Here is a 17,822-nt window from a genome sequence, read left to right as displayed (position 1 = left end):
GTGGGAGGGGATTTTTTTATAGGTATAAACCCATTTTTTACTCCTACCACCAGTTTACAAATGGAGGGGCTTCAGTTTAAGACACCATGCCCATCTCACTGGAAAGAGGTGTTGGTTAACCACTGACCCACTGGTCCTAGACAGACCTTTTGCCCAATCCTCAGGAATGGGCACAAGATTACAAGCTCATAAAGTATAGTGTAAAACACGGAAAATATCTAGCCAGAAAGTTCACACAAGATCCTCTTCCAGATTTTATGCCTTTGCTAGATAGACTGGGCTTCATTTTTCCCCATTCCTATTAAGCCGATATTCAGAGCAAAACTGTTTCTCTAAGAACTACTCAGGAGTGGTAGAGAGAAAACAGGGTTATAAAGTTCTACCTTTTACTCTAATTTTAAATTTAGAACTAGGAAAGTTGCTCAGCTACTCAACTCCCAAAAGATTTCAAGCAGCTTAGTGCCAGAAAGTGGAAGGCTTCCATGAACGAGGTTTTCTTAGACTGACTAAAAGCTTGGCTATCACCTAGTTGGCTTCATTATGTCCTGCCTCAGCTTTTCTCTCACCTAACACTGATGGATTCAATCTTTTCAACAAATGTTCTAATGCAAAACTATCCTCTTAGGGCCATGTCAAATAATAATATATATTATGTTGCTTTTGGAAACCTGAAATGATAAAGAAAGTTACGCGGGTCAAAATTATCTGGTATGATTTACTGGCGGTTTTGCATATGGTAAACGAATTCTGGTGAAGAGGAATCATACAGCAAAGGCCAAGTTCTGGTGTCTGAGTAGATTTATTTTTATCAAGAGAAATTTTAACTTTTAAATTCTGTTAGCAACTGGGGCCTTGTAAAAGTGGCAGGCCTTGTAAACAGAGTCTGGTCAGCAGGAAGTGCTCTCAGCGTTCCATGGCAAAGCTTCACGCGCCAAGCCAAAGCAAATGCAGTCCCTGAAGGATGCAGGGGGAAGCCGATAAAAACAGGTGCAGACACCATGGCTAGCCCATTGCTTTCAACAATCTGTTTATAATTAAACTTTTGGATACACTTCAGCTCCCACTGGACAAAAGCAGAGCCAATGAATCACTAGGAAGTGACAACTTCTCTGCCTCACCTTCCTGCTTTGTGTTTTGCATGAGGGTAGTAGCACTTAGTAAAGCAAACTGGAGAGAGTGTGTGTGGGGTACGGTCTGAGCATGGCCCATGCCTAGGAGAGGGAGACTGGTACTAGTCCTCAGGTATGGCCCTTCCCCTTCCTCCCAGCAAAGGAGCCTGTCAGCAAGAACAATCACAAGATCCAGGGAGGATTTCTCCATTCCTAACTCAAGACTGCTGGGTTTGCTTCTCCACGCTGCTCCTACTAAATCAACAATCAAACTTTGTTTGTCAGGGTTGTAGCATTAATGTGAAACCGTTTCAGTATCTTCTTTTCCAAAACAGCTGCTGACCAGATGCCAATTATACATCACCCTAGTCTACAGAGGGAGCATGCATACAAATGAAAAGGTGTTCCCGTGCATGACTGTGGCCAGGGTAAGAAGTTACAAAATAATGACACCTTCTTTACAGCCACTTTCTTTAGAGGCCTGCTGATAACTCCTACATACACTCCTGTGTTACAGAATTGTTTGTTGTTTGAGACACTAGCTGGTCTGGAGCCAGGAAGGAACATTTTCAGATGAGGAACACTTCAACCCCAGGCTGCGTATGGCACTTTGTAAGAGCCAGCAGCTTTTTAATTTTAGCTGTCAATGTAAAACCAAAACAAGTTCCAGCCTAAAGATCCCAGAAGAAAGATTTTGGCTTGCAAAACCTTCTAAAACTGGAACTAAGGATCCAGGAGAAACAAAAACAGAGGGAGGAGGAATGGAGGCCAATAGAAACTGGAGCAATTCAACACTAGCCACTTTGTCTAATTTTAGTTTATGTATTGGTCACTCATTAGCCTAATTTGAAATACCTCAAGATAACAACCTAGCCACAGGGATAGGGTTAAAACTAGGGCTGTCAATTAATCGCAGTTAACTCACATGATTAACTAAAAAAAATTAATCGCGATTAATCACACTTGCACTGTTAAACAATAGAATACCAATTGAAATGTATTAAATACTTTGATGTTTTTCTACATTTTCAAATATATTGATTTCAATCAATCACAACACAGAATACAAAATGTACAGTGCTCACTTCATATTATTTCCGATTACAAGTATTTGCACTGTAAAAATGATAAAAGAAGTTGTATTTTCAGTTCACCTCATACAAGTACTGTAGTGCAATCTCTTTATTGTGAAAGTGCAACTTACAAATGTAGATTTCTTTGTTACATAAACTGCACTCAAAAAATAGAACAATGTAAACCTTTAGAGCCTACAAGTCCACTCAGTCCTTCTCCTGGTTCAGCCAATCACTAAGACAAACAAGTTTGTTTACATTTACGGGACATGAAGCTGCCCACTTCTTATTTACAATGTCACCTGAAAGTGAGAACAGGCGTTTGCATGGTACTGTTGTAGTGGCATTGCAAGGTATTTACGTGCCAGATGCGCTAGAGATTCATATGCCCCTTCATGCTTCAGCTTCCATTCCAGAGAACTTGCTTCCATACTGATGATGCTTATTAAAAAAAATGCATTAATTAAATTTGTGACTGAACTCCTTGGGGAAGAATTGTATGTTTCCTGCTCTGTTCTACCCGCATTCTGCCATATATTTCATGTCACAGCAATCTCGAATGATGACCCAGCACATTGTTCATTTTAAGAACGCTTTCACTGCTGATTTGACAAAATGCGAAGAAGGGACTGATGTGACATTTCTAAAGATAGCTACATCACTCAACCCAAGGTTTAAGAATCTGAAGTGCCCTTCCAAAATCTGAGAGGGATGAGGTGTGGAACATACTTTAAGAGGTCTTAAGAGAGCAACACTCTGATGCGGAAACTACAGAACTGAATCACCAAAAAAGAAAATCAACCTTCTGCTGGTGGCACCCGACTCAGATAATGAAAATGAACATGCGTCAGTCAGCACTGCTTTGGCTCATTATTGAACAGAACATGTCATCGGCATGGACTCTTGTCCTCTGGGATGGTAGTTGAAGCATGAAGGGACATATGAATGTTTAGCGCATCTAGTACATAAATATCTTGACACACCAGCTATAACAGTGACATGCAAATACCTGTTGTCACTTTCAGGTGACACTGTAAACAAGAAGCGGGGAACATTATCTCCTTCAAATGTAAACACACTTGTCTGAGCGACTGGCTGAACAAGCACTAGGAGTGAGTGGACATGTAAGCTCTAAAGTTTTAGATTTTGTTTTTTGAGTGAAATTATGTAACAAAAAAATCTACATTTGTAAATTGCACTACATTTGTATTACATTAACTGAAAATTTTTTGTTTTTTACTGTGCAAGTATTTGTAATAAATATGAAGTGAGCACTGTACATTTTGTATTCTAGTATGGTAATTGAAATCAATATATTTGAAAACGTAGAAAACATCAAAAACTATTTAAATAAATGGTATTCTATTAACAGTGCAATTAATCACAATTAATTTTTTAAATTACATTATTAATTTTTTTAATCGCTTGACAGCCCGAGTTAAAATATGTGCCCTTTCCCCCCCAGCAGATTCCTAAGATTTTCTAGGTAAAGCTATCAAAGTGAACACAATTTACTATTTTAAGCACAGGTCAGACGATGAAATAACTGGCGAGTACAAATCCATGCAGGGCTGTTAGAGCAAAGGAAACACTGCAACAGGCTGGCGAGAGGAGGTGCAGTAAGGAACCAGAGGTGAAGAAGGGGAAGTAGAGTGGTGTTCAATGCACTGCACAAACAAGCTGTGTGACTGATTAGGGAAGGTGAGTCAGCCATCAAAGCTTGAACTGGACACACAGAACCGAGAGGAGAGGGGGCAATTACACAAAAGTGACAAGCATAGGTTTCAGAATAGCAGCCGTGTTAGTCTGTACCTGCAAAAAGAAAAGGAGGACTTGTGGCACCTTAGAGACTAACCAATTTATTTGAGCATGAGCTTTTGTGAGCTACAGCTCACTTCATCGGATGCACGCAGTGGAAAATACAGTGGGGAGATTTATATACACAGAGAACATGAAAGAATAGGTGTTACCACATGAAGTGAGCTGTAGCTCACAAAAGCTTATGCTCAGTCTCTTAGGTGCCACAAGTCCTCCTTTTTCAAGTGATAAGCATGTGGCTGTAGATAATCACAGAAGTCGAGGGGCTCCAATAACTCTGAGTTAACAGGTTGGTCTTTGCTCGGAAATATTAATTGTTCAAATCCATGGACTGTTTTTGTTGGTCTGTGTAATCACCAAGACAACAAACTACTAGTGCGATGTCACACATAGGACCCCCACACGTCAGCATGGCAGTTTTGAACAGTTATTTCTAACTACATTTCTTGAAAGGTCATGCATGGATTTTAGTCCTCGATGAGGATAAATCTGACACTTTAAAGTGAACCATCTGAGTTAGGGCACAAAAAAGCAACTACAGTTTTAGGCTATGTCTACATTGCATTTCTGTTGGCCGGGGTGTGCCCTCCTGACGGACAAAAGTTTTACAGACAGAAAATGCCAGGATGGACAGTGCTTTGCTGGCGGGAGACTCTCTCCTGCTGACAAAGCTACCACCACTCGTTGGGGACGGTTTTATTTTGCCAGCAGGAGAGCTCTCTCCTGCCAGCAAAGAGCGGCTATATGGGAGACCTTAAAGTGGCACAGCTATAGCGGCTCACCTGTGCTGATGTAAGGTACACATGCACGGTTCTCTGCTGCTGCCGGATTATGTTCTTCCGGTTCCAAATGAGGCATGTGGTTGACTGGTCAGTTTGTAAATTGTGTTCGTGATGCTCTTGCAACCTTAACTCTGAAATATCACTGCAGCCAGCTAGAGTATGAAAGCATCTGAAAAGGGTGCTGCTGCCAGAGTGCCAGAATAAAGATGACTCCTTTAGCAAGAGGCCAAGGGAGTGTTTATGCTTTCTGGGAAACATAATGAGTTGCTTGGTCTGTGCAATGTAACTTAAGGAGAAAAATCCTGAAGTGATGCGGCCTTGAACTCTACCGAGCCGGCAAGGAGCTGACTGAGCAGCGGACCCTTTCTTAGTGGATGCTGCCATTCCAGGCAGTGTCACCCAAGGCATTTCTGATTCCCCAGAGCCCCAGAAAGGAAAGGGAAGAAAAAGATAGGAACCCCCCTCTTCCTGAGGGGGAGGGGTCAGTACATTTGCTTGTCTGACACTAAGAGTACACGAGCTGAGCTCAGAACTGGAGCAGGTGGGAGTCTGTTGTACTCCAGGGAAGTCATGTCCTAGCCTGCAAACTCTCTCCGCCGCTGTGGAGCACTATCCATTCCTGCTGAATGAGCTGCTGACAAGGATGGATAAATATTTTCATACACCAAAGTTCAGTGTGTCGTCTACTTTCTATCATGGATGCCAATGCTAAAGACTAGTAGCAAACTATCCAGTCATGAGCTGGTGAACTTGTGCTTAATTGCATTCCCCAGTTTTTCAGGCAGACTGTATGAGCTAAACAAGTCAACATGCAAAGACTTGAGGAAGTCTGTTCACAGTGGTGCAATAAAGAGATAGTTACAATGAGCATTATATTGGATTTGCCCGAGATGATGTCCAAGTCAAACCCAATAAAACCGCCAGTCTTCTCTTTGCTGGCTCCAAGCCACATGCACTTTCAATAGGCTACAGAGATCTTACTCTCAACAGGAGACAAGCTGTGACCATAAACTCTCTTTAATGTCGACAAAAGGGTCTGATATAAATTGCATCTGGTGTTTTTAAGATGAGTGAAAAAACTCAAACCAAACCTTTAGATACAAAAAGAAAGAAGAATATAGTGTACTAGGCTCTGAGAACATGGCTTCAAGCTTGTGGTCCAACAGAGGCTACTTACCACACTTCAGCAAAAGGTGCTTTACAACAAATACAAACGCATTCGGTTTCACATAAATTCCTAGGAATGACCATGCTCTGCTCCACCAGCACGCATTGGGCAGACTGAACTCTACCTGAGTAACACGGACCTGAGCGTTTTGTTGAGAGAGATGTGGTTGAATAGTGCAAGACTCACCACTTCTCTCCAGATCTGTACAAGGAGGATAAGACTTGCCAATTTCCCACAGAGTTTGAGGATTTAGATAATGGCTGTTAAACATTTTGGACAGGAAAACATTAGATAACTTAGTATTGTTACAATTCTATACAAATCATTCCAATTTTGCACAAGTGACTCCTAAACTGTTACAGAATAGCTGAAAAGTGCATCGCTGAGCAGCTGATTCAGTCAGATCAGAGGCCAATGTGTAGCAAAATGGGTAAGCAGCATTTGTATACATTCTCATCTCTTGCAATTCCTGCTGGGTGAGGGCATCTTGACCTGCTATGATGATAATGTCCTTACTTCAAAGAGGGGACCAGGGGACTGCACTGCCTGAAATCCAGTCAGAAGCAGGGACAGGTAAGCTTTAAGGGCGGGGGAAAATATTGACAGGATGTCACGTTGAGCATTAGAAACTCAACTTTCATACCAGATATTGTTTTATAGATTCAGAGATTTTAAGGTCAGAAAGGACCATGAACTATTGTGATCATCTAGTCTGATCTGTATATCGCAGACCATTGGACTTCCCTGAATCAACTCATGTTTCAACCCCAATAGGCGTGGTTGAACTAAAGCATCTCTTAGAAAAACATCTAATCTTGATTTTAAAAGTTTCCAGTGATTGAGAATCCACTACTGACCTTGGTGAATTGCTCTAATGGTTAATTACCCTCACTGTTAAATTTGCACCTTACTTTTAGTCTGTCTAGCTTCAACTTACAGCTACTGGAACTTGTCACGTACACTAAATTGAAGAGCTGTCTATCAAATTTCTTTTCCCTACGTAGGTATTTACGCTGATCCAGTCCTGCCGCACTTTCTCTTTGATAAGCTAACTAGACTGAGCTCCTGGAGTATCTCATTATGAGGCATGTTTTAGAATCTTTTCATCGCTCGTGTGTCTCTTCCCTGAACTCCCCAATTTTTCAATATCCTTCTTGAAGCAGACACCAGAACTGGACACGGTACTCCAAGAATGGTCACACTAGTGCCAAACGGAGAGGTAAAACAATCCTTCTAATTGTGAGCCCCCCGTTTATATACCCATTAGTCCTTCTGGCCAGTGTCGCACTAGAAACTCGTTCAGGGTCATGGATAATTAGCTGAAGTCTTTCAGAATCACTGGTTCCTAGGATCCTGTAAATATGGCCTACATTCTTTGTCTATAGACATATGACCTTGCATTTCGCAGTACCGAAATGCATGTTTTAGAAGAAGTATGTTTCACAAGCCTCTTTGATATGAGCTTATCTATTTACAGCAATGGGGACATGGAAGAAGAAATTTTTGCTGAGAAATTCAGGGGCCAAATTGGAACTCTTTACAGGGGAGCTTTGGGGCACTTTTCATGAAACTTCTTCCCACAAAACTGACCAGTCTTCCTTTTGGTCACAATAACCTCTTCTTTACTCTGATTCTTAGCTTCTGGCTATACCTCCTCACGCACCACTGGAGTTCAGGAATATCTCTTTTTTTCTGCAAACTCTCTAAAGTAGTCTATGCTATCAGTACATGAAAAGAGCATAGAAAATCTTACTGCGTTCTACACCCCATATTCTTCATAGAGAGTGTTATATGATTATGGCATAATTATGATGTATTTTATGCAAGATGGGTCATGTGAGATATCATTGGAAAGGTTCTGATTTACTGAATACAATTATCCTATTTGTATGCATGTATCATTTCTGTACCTGAAGTTAGGAATATTGACTATATATCTGTATTACAAATGTGTTTACACCTGGGAAACGCCCACTAGACAAGAGGCTTTTATTCTGAAAAGCTGGGTGTGGAAGGGGCCATTAGAGAAAACAATATGCCTTAGAAGAATCTTATCACAAAATCTATCTTTTGTAGTTAATAAACTTATTTTTGCTTTGTGAATGTGGAAGTCATAATTTGTGGCAGAAAGCTGCTGTATATTCCTCTCTACATTTAGGGAGGGGGCGAATTTCATGAGCTGAAGCCTTCCCATGCAGGGCTGATCACAGCATCTGCATGTAACTGCAGCTGGGTGTGTCCCTGCCTGCCTGGGTGCTGGTGAAAAAGCAGGTTGGAGCCTGGAGAGAGTTTGTCACAGCCATACAGTGTAAAAGGAGCCCAGGCTGGTGGGCTCAGTGGTGCCCCAGTTCCAGGTGGCACCACAGGGGGAACCCGTCACACTCATCTTTAGCCAGAATGAGCCAAGATGTTGCAGAGTAAGGCATGGTCTTCTCCCACGCCCATGCACACTAGTTCTTTCAGATTATTTCTGTAGCACCACAATAGGAAGCCATCACTGGTCTAGTAATCTTATCTGCCAAGTGAAGCAGCCTGGGTGACTAAAAGCTTTGCAGTAGGAGCCCCGAGATGACTGGCTCATACATAATAATGGGGGAGGCCTATTTAGAGGCATTATCAGCATGTCCCAGAATGCTGAGAATTCCTCTACTGTCCATGCCGTGTCTGCTCATTTATCTTTTCACCTTTCATTTCTTCAGGTGGCTGGTTTCCTTCACCCCACAAATACATAGTGGTCCCAGTCTCCTGCATATTCTAGCTACATTTTACGCTTGCATACAAAGATTAAACCCCATTATTCCTGCACATCAATACAATTCTCTGCTCATCCTCTGGTCCTGCTAAGGCAGGATTCCAACACTTGAATAAAGACCTGACTGTTGTCTGTAACAGCCCCTGTAGTGACTAAAGGGAACAGTAGTAGGAACAACTGAAAGACCTTAAAATGTACATAAGCTCTATATCAAGTTTTAGAAGTGAAACTTGCAATAGACATCTCAGAGACAGAGGGAGAATAAGAGCAAGGACAGAGTCTAGAGAGATCCCACAGCAGAGGAGATAAGAAGATGTAAAGTGACCACCTGAATGAAAAAGGAGCGGTAAGAGTTAGGGTTCAAACCAGGAGAGAGGGCTGGAGAAAACATTAAAACAGAGTGATCAAGAATAGCAAAAGCTACACAGACACCAGCTAGGATGAGAACCGAGTTGGGTTCAGAGGCCAGATGCAGATCAGCAGCCACAGTACTGAGATTAACATTAAGTATGCTCTGGGAGGGATGTGCAGAAAAGTAAGAGGAGATTATTTTCTTCAGAACCCTGCTAAGGAAAGGGAAGCTGGAGACAGGATGAAAGGGTGGCAATCCAAGTATAATGATGAGTAGGTGCTAAAGGGAGGTAAGAGCAGAGGCATGCAGCTGTATTGATCACAGACAGGGAACCTGCAAGAGGCTGGGAAGATCTAGAATTTGGACAGGGGTAAGGTGGTTGGAAAAGTCATCACAAGAGTCCCTTGTCACGGAGACGTGGCCTATAGATAGCCTTCATCTGAATAGGTATACGTTCTAACTTGAAGGCCATGGAGCATACTCCTCCACAGGGACCACGGCCTGTCAAAGCATTTGTACCATTTCTCTATTTAACGCTTAAGTGCTTGTCTGAAAAAAACTTAGTTCTGTGAGAGGCGCCTTGCTAGTTTATTACACGAAGTGCAACATACAATTTTGTATTTCTGGGTCAATAATTCTCTTCCTATTTGCAGGGAGACAATGCTGCTCTGAACCCTAGTGCCAAGAACGTGAACCTGGCAGCATCTTCTCTCCAGAACACTGCTGTATGCACTCCACCTAGTGGCTTACACAGGCACGCAGTTCACAGTCGATGATGTTCATTCTATTCCCACAGGGTAGTGCAGTCAGAGTACAGCCTACAGAGATCTACAATTCCACTTCAATGTATTTATCTTTAATATACAAGTATGGTCCCAGACATTAAGTCACTGCATTTGATCCAAGAAGTAGCCACAGAGAGATAAGCACTGCATGCTGGGATCTCTAGTCTCTCTGGGCTGTTACTATCTAGTAAAGATAAACTCTGCAGCAAATTACTCGTATGCAAATTAGATGTGCCTTTTGGCTCCCGGGGAAGAGTTACTTGTAGTTACAGTAGCACCTACAAACTCCTCAATTTGACTGGGGCCCAGTTACACTAGACACTGTACAGACAGGTTACCTGTTTGGACAGTACCCGTCATCTGCCAAAGAGATGGCACTGGGGCTGCTGCTTTTCTCATGAAGCAAGATGCCAGTTTCTATTGCTAAGAAAAGGTGTAGGGGGTAATATCTTTTATTGGACCAGCTTCTGTTGGTTAGAGACACCAGCTTTTGAGCTTACACTGGGCTCTTCTTCAGGTTTAAGTTTCTGTTACTGTCACATCAGCAAGTCATCAGTGGCTGTGTGTATGAATAAATAGGAGTGACAGAAATACATCTTAGAAGCAATGAAGGACAAAGACTGACCAATGGGATCCAGGTTGGCTGCTGTAAGCTCTCAAGCTCTGTATTCCCTACATACAGGGTAAAAACGAATCAACTGTGCAGCAGGGGTGCTAGAAGGACAGTGCTTTCTACCTGAGCAGAGTGACACAGAGCAGCTGGGTCTAGAGCTGCCAGGAACATAAGCATGGCGATACTGGGTCAGACCAAAGGTTCATCTAGCCCAATATCCTGTCTTCCGACAGTGGCCAACGCCAGGTGCCCCAGAGGGAATTAACAGAATCATCAAGTGATCCATCCCGTCGCCCATTCCCAGCTTATGGCAAACAGAGGATAGGGACACCATCCCTGCCCATCCTCCAGGAACTTATCCAGTTCTTTTTTGAACCCTGTTATAGTCCTGGCATTCACATCATCCTCTGACAAGGAGTTCCACAGGTTGACTGTGTGAAGAAATACTTCCTTTTGTTTGTTTTAAACCTGCTGCCCATTAAAATCACTTGGTGACCCCTAGTTCGTGTGTTATGAGAAAAAGTCAACACCACTTATTTACTTTCTCCACTCCAGTCATGATTGTATAGACCTCTATCATATCTCACCTTAGTCGTCTCTTTTCCAAGCTGAAAAGTCCCAGGCTGCATCAGAGCAAGCAGCAGCCTTAGATCATTTTAGGCAGCTGACTAATTTCCCAGGAAAAGCAGGATAAAAAATTAACTCCCATCCCAGAAACACAGGTATATACTCGAACAGATTTAACACAGGTTCCATTACTGACAAGTCATCAGCTAGAACATGTATGTTTTAGATTAATGTCAAAGACGTCCTCTCTAACGAACATAAACCTCCCTAGCAGGCTACAAACTTGCTGCAATGTGCTGTATCAAGGTAACTCTTGGTCATCTTAAACTCTTACTGCAGAACAGAGCTTTTCATTCAGAGTGGTGCTGGACGAATCACTTTGCTTGCCTGAAGGCAAAAGGAAACAATTGCTCTGCCACCTACCAGAGCATAGGAAAAGCAGATATACCCCTGCATGATGAGGAGTATTTTACATGACACCTTTGCTTACTGGAAAGGAAAGGAAGAACTACTTTTCTTCCTCACTGGCAAGGAAGAGCCTGAGGAGAACTGCATTTCATACAGCTGGGGCTGGGCACTCTGACCCAGGGGCAGGCAAAAGATCAAGAGAATCACTAGAACAGGGGTCTCCAAACTTTATGAGATGATGGCCATATTAGATTTTTGAAGGGGCTTTGCGGGCCGAAGCAACTGTGAAAAAATTAAATATACGCAAAATCGTTAAAGAAATAGTATTTTAGGATTAGTGAGAAGTACGATACTGACAAGTATGGTAATTTCTGACAAAATTGCATTTAGCTGTGGTTTAAAGTTTGTGTTCCCTATTATCAGAATTGATTGTACGTGTTCATCAGACAAGGTCGATCTGTGGTTGGATTTCACGTATTTCATCACTGAAAATGTTTTTCACACTCACATAAGTAGTGCCAAACACTGACATTAATCCACGGACAAAGTTTTACACATGAGCATATTGATCACTTGACAGGCATTCAGAGAACTCTACCAGATTTCCTTCCTTATATTTGTCCTTTAACAAGTCATTGGATTGCAGGTCAATCGCTTCCATTTGAAGTTCAGGTGGCAGTTTTTTGAGATTGCAATCAAATGGCTTTGGAAGATCTGTATTTCTCCTGCATTCACATCAAGGTCAGAGAAACGCTCCTGGAACTGTAGCTTCGGATCAGAAATGATTTCTTGTGCAAACCTAGTTGGGAATCGTGATTCAGTTTCTTGGTTGAACTTTTCACAACATGTAAAATGAGCAAAGCAGTCCCTCATCATCTGGGACTTGAAAAGAACTAGTTTTTGCCTGAATGCTTTCACCTGGGTGTACATGTCACAGATAAACCCGTTTTCCCCCTGTAGTCTAAGACTGAAGTCATTCATGTGCTTGGTCAAGTCTACGAAAAAAGCTAATTTCCAAAGCCATTCACTGTTTGTGAGTAAAGGTAGACGTCTTTTTTTTTTTTTTTAATTTAAAACATTTCAATTTCAGTTCTAAGCTAGAAAAATCGTGACAAAACCTTTCCACAGCTAAGCTATGGAACTGAAGTGCGGTAGGGCAAATCATGATATTCTGATTCTATTTCCACCAGAAATGCTTGGAACTGACGATGATTAAGTCCATGTGAGCGAATGAAATTCACGGTTGAAACTACAGGTTTCATAACACATGATAAATCCAAATATTTCCCGCACAATGCTTGCTGATGAAGAATGCAATGAAGACTAGGCTTGGGACAGCCCGCACTTTCACAAGCTTTGTAGATTTGTCCAACCAAACCTTTTTTTGAATCACACGTTTCTACCTTCATCGGTTGTAACGTACTTCAGTTGTTTCCATTGCAGGTTGTATTGAGAAGTGACTTTTCAACGTCTTTGAAAAAAATCTCTTCACCTGTGGTTGTTCCATGCATACTATGCACAGAAGCTAGTTCTTCCGTAACTTCAAAATTACTGTCGACCCCGCGAACAAACAACAGCAGCTGTGAAGTATCGGAAACATCGGTTGACTCGTTAAGTGCGAGGGAAAACCACTCAAACTTCTTAACCTTTTCATTCAGCTGGAAAATTATATTACTGCCAATGTCCTCGATTCTGTGAGCAACTGTGTTCACTGAAAGACTAATTGTCTTAAATAAATCTACTTTTTCTGGGTATATTTCTTTGGCTGCTTGAATCATACATATTTTAACTAGCTCGCCATCAGTAAATGGTTTTCCTCGTTTTGCTAACGGGTGTGCCACTCAGAAGCTAGCTCTTGTTGCAGCTTCGTTCTCGATTTTCTTTTTCTTAAATATAAACTGTTGTGACGATAAGCCACGTTTCATGGATTCTAATTTATCTGAATGTAGCTTTCCTGTAAATTGAGAGTAGTTCAACAAGTGCTTGGTTATATAATGTCTACGAATGTTGTATTCTTTTAGCACTGCCATAGTTTCGTTACATACTAAACACAATGCTGTACTACCTGATTCAACAACGAAACAGGCCACACTCCATTGTTCTTTAAACAAGCAACATTCAGAATCAACCTCTCTCCTGTCCTTTTCCCGACATAACTGCCCCAATAGCAATGGACTTAAACACAACGAATATATGTTTGTCACTAGTTTGACATACGCGCTAAGACAAAAACCAAGGGAAACGACTCATCACATGTCCTGTTCCTTCTGCGGCTACTAACCTGTCTACTGTGCTCATCAGCTCTGCGACCCTCGCAGGAACGCAGTGACGTCATGAAGATCTGCCATGGCTACTCGGGGGTTTCCGCTGCTGGCCCCACCCAGCGCCCGCTGCTGGCCTGGGTGAAGGAACCCAGGCTGGCAGCGGGCTGAGATCCCGGCTGGCAGGAGCCTGCGGTGGGAACCCCAGAGCAGGGGTTGGGAGGAGCCCACAGCGGGAACCCCAGAGTGACGGCGGGCTGAGCTGCACAGCCCGCTGCTGCTCTGGGATTCCCGCCACGGGCTTCTGCCGCCCAATGTGATATTGGTTGGGGGGCCGGAAAAAATGTAGCCGCGGGCTGGGCCGTAGTTTGGAGAACCCTGACTTAGAACCTGGAGACAAAGCAGGTTCTCTTCCACGCCCATGCATGTGGCCAGCACTGCAGAAGTGACCTGTAAGTACAAGGGGTAGCAATAAAATCCAGGAGAAGGGAGCTCTCCGAAGGCAGTGTGGAAGATGTGCTCTCCATTGGGCATGCACACGTCCAGGTACCCATTGGGCCGGCCTGCTCTGTTCAGCCAGCGAGCTGAAGGCTAGCGCTGCACTTGACAGCATCCTCCCCAGTTCGTAAGCCACAGCAGGTCAGTCCCTAGGAACACTGGTGGAGGGTTCTCCATAACAAAGGCAAAACCTTGGACATTTGCTATCGCTCATCTTGAGGCAAATCTCCTGTGGGAGATGACTTATTCCACCCAGCCGAGATTTGCAAATCTTCCTAAGGCATCTGGATGTTCATTTCCCACTAAAATTAATGGAAATTGGGTCTCTAAATCCCATAGGTGGCTTTGAAAAAATCTCATCTTAAGTCTAACTGGCAGAACATAACTTTAAAATAAATCCGGCCATTGGGCAGGAAAACCAGCCGTTGCTGTATGGATTACAGACGCCAACATGCATAGGTTACATACTTCTGAATTCTAATCTGACCTGTGTGGGTCAGGAGGCTGGCTTAATCTCAGTAAAGGGGTGATCAACAGTGCTCTGTGATGACCCCCAAAGGTTGACTTACCAAAGAGTGTTAATGGTGACTGGACAAGATCACATGCCCTATGCTCCCAACCAAAGGAAAAGTACTGGGTTGCTGGCAACAAAGTGGAAATTTAAATTGTGCACGTAAAATGGGCTCAAAGACGACTGGAGTATTAGCACAAAGGGGTAAGAATTATTCCGTCACTTGAACACCAAGGTGATGGTCTTGGTGTAAGAACATGGAGAACAGAATGTCCACATTTTGATGGAAGAGAATCAAGAGACAGAACCCAGCCCCATGCAGAGAATCAGACGTCTGGTTGTGACACAATCTAGGAGGTAGACACCACTCTGTTCTTAGCCGTCCCTCCAGCTGACATCTAAGGCCATGCTGGATTCCAGAAGGAAATTATTACAGCCTTACTCTGTCTAGGATTGCAGCGTTGGTCACTACGATACCAAGGTCTTTATGAGGATTTAGAGGTGTTCAGAAGCCCTCCCAAACCCCAGCTCCTCCTTCCCCTGGGGAGAGAGCCTCTTAAAGCAAAGGTTACACTCCTGAGACCACTGGGATTCTGGCAAATATAAGAAAGCAGAGAGCAATGCAAAGCAGTTAGACTCTGCCCAGAGGTGGTCTTGAACACAATACTTTCAGAGGGAAGTCAGATTGAGCACGTTATTCCACATCTCCTGGCCTGCCCATATACATACTGTTTCATCGCTATCAGTTTGGAATCCATGCTCTCTTGCTTTCCTTTCATCATCTGGACGTCAGTCAGTAACTTGGTTACATTATCTTGACGAACCTTTATATCCTCATTCTTTATACTGGAGACCTGGAGACAGAAAGGAAGAGGACAGTGAGGTTTCACCCTATAAAATTGTTCTCTAAGCATCAAAGATGGCAATGCAGATTAACTATCCTCTTTCCCCATCCTCACTGGCCTAATTATATAACGAATCAGACAGGCGCAGATTGGCCACCTATTATATAACTTTTCTACAAGGCCATCGTTTACAGACCCTTCCCTGAAGGAGCAGAATCCTTTTGGGTCAGAAATGCAAATGCTACAGCTGCACTGGAACCTTGGAAAACAGCTGTCAGCATTGTACTGACTTTCTGATTAATTCCACAGTCTTCCATTGCACCAACAGCTACCTAATTTGAAAGTAACATTCTAAGGGTGTCTCTTCACTGCAACAGTTAACTCCTGTACTAACAAGCTAGCCCACTGGAGTGAGGGCAGAGTGAAAGTGACCACTCTGTGAAACACTCCAACTACACAGTGAGATTAGATTAGCACCTGAGGAGTAACTCGAGCTACTGCACTTTAGTAACTCAAAGATCATAAGAATATAAGACTGGCCAGACTGGGTCAGACCAAAGGTCCAGCCAGCCCAGTAATCTGTCTACCGACAGTGGCCAATGCCAGGTGCCCCAGAGGGAGCGAACAGAACAGGTAATGATCAAGTGATCTCTCTCCTGCCATCCATCTCCACCCTCTGACAAACAGAGGCTAGGGACACCATTCCTTACCCATCCTGGCTAATAGCCATTAATGGACTTAACCTCCATGAATTTATCCAGTTCTCTTTTAAACCTGTTATAGTCCTAGCCTTCACAACCTCCTCAGGCAAGGAGTCCCACAGGTTGACTGTGCGCTGAGTGAAGAAGAACTTCCTTTTATCTCTTTTAAACCTGCTGCCCATTAATTTCACTTGGTGGCCCCTAGTTCTTATATTATGGGAACAAGTAAAGAACTTTTCCCTATTCACTTTATCTGCACCACTCATGATTTTATATACCTCTATCATATCCCCCCTTCGTCTCCTCTTTTCCAAGCTGGAAAGTCCTGGCATCTTTAATCTCTCCTCATATGGGACCCGTTCCAACCCCCTCATCATTTTAGTTGCCCTTTTCTGAACCTTTTCTAATGCCCGTATACTTTTGTGAGACGAGGGGACCACATCTATGCGCAGTATTCAAGATGTGGGCATACCATGGATTTATATAAGGGCAATAAGATATTCTCAGTCTTATTCTCTATCCCTTTCTTAATGATACCTAACATCCTGTTTGCTTTTTTGAGTGCCGCTGCACACTGCATGGACTTCTTCAGAGAACTATCCACGATGACTCCAAGAACTTTCTCCTGATTAGCTGTAGCTAAATTAGCTCCCATCATATTGGATCAGACAGAGCTCAGTCTTCAGTACCAGGAAAGGCCAAGACGAGAGCAAAGACATGGAGACAGGATGGGGAGCCTTTTCCAGTGCTTCCTGAGCAGCAGTCAGACTCAGCCAGCCTCATCATTCCCATAGCAAGTACTTAAAGGGCTGAAGGGAAGCTTCTGAGGAGCCAGTTTCATTTTCCTGACAAACATCTCATGGGGAACAGCACCCTGGTATGAATCGCAAAGGCTTTAACATGCGAGAGCTCTCTGAACCTGCCAGCAATTACAGGGGTTAATACATTTCACTTATTCCAACAGCAGCTCCCTCCCACCTTTACTAGCTAGAAGGCCCTTTGGGATCTGCACCTCACAATGTGGTATATCCTTCGCTGACCGTGCAGTGCTGTGGAGGTACTAAATGCTGCTCGGCGAAAGTGGCACCTAATTATTGCTAAAGTTATTGCAGAGTGCACTGGGACTATCATGCAGCACAGGGTGCTGCCGTGTCTGGGTGGCCTGGAAGGATTTTTGGAAAAGGATCACTGAAAACCTGACTGGCTGCATCTTCCACCCACATTGCAGAGCTAATGGAGTAGTCTAATAGTTCATGAGAAACGCTTGGCACCTAAAATATCAAAATGCTTCTATAAAATGCTTTTTTATTGAGACCGAACTAAATCCACTCCCAAGACGACAATTATGTAGCAAACGCAAAAGGCAGGACTTGAAAAGATCTAAGGACACAAAGTTTCTGAATAGGATTCCTCATATCCACCAATGAGACAGGAATACAATTTTATACCTGGCAGCACAGCGGGTGCCAAAGTGCAGCCCACAAGTCCAGTTCAGGCCACGGTTGCCTTTATCTTGAATAGATTTGACTTGTGCAGAACCCACATCCTAGCATGGAACGTTCCACTGTGCGAGGGGGTT

General features: G+C 43.2%; 1 protein-coding gene across 3 annotated transcripts in view; it reads right to left on the bottom strand.

The window, feature by feature from the left end:
• The window catches only part of HSF1 (heat shock transcription factor 1), a 94,828-nt gene that overhangs the window by 46,825 nt on the left and 30,181 nt on the right, over nt 1-17,822 (bottom strand). For all 3 annotated transcript variants that reach the window (XM_078851387.1, XM_078851386.1, XM_078851388.1), the window contains exon 4: nt 15,427-15,551. In XM_078851387.1, coding sequence (XP_078707513.1) covers nt 15,427-15,551 — 125 coding nt within the window. The remainder of the gene's footprint in view (nt 1-15,426; nt 15,552-17,822) is intronic.

Source organism: Lepidochelys kempii, chromosome 2, assembly GCF_965140285.1.
Source record: "Lepidochelys kempii isolate rLepKem1 chromosome 2, rLepKem1.hap1, whole genome shotgun sequence".
NCBI lineage: Eukaryota > Metazoa > Chordata > Testudines > Cheloniidae > Lepidochelys > Lepidochelys kempii.
This window is presented reverse-complemented; position numbering and strand designations above follow the sequence as displayed.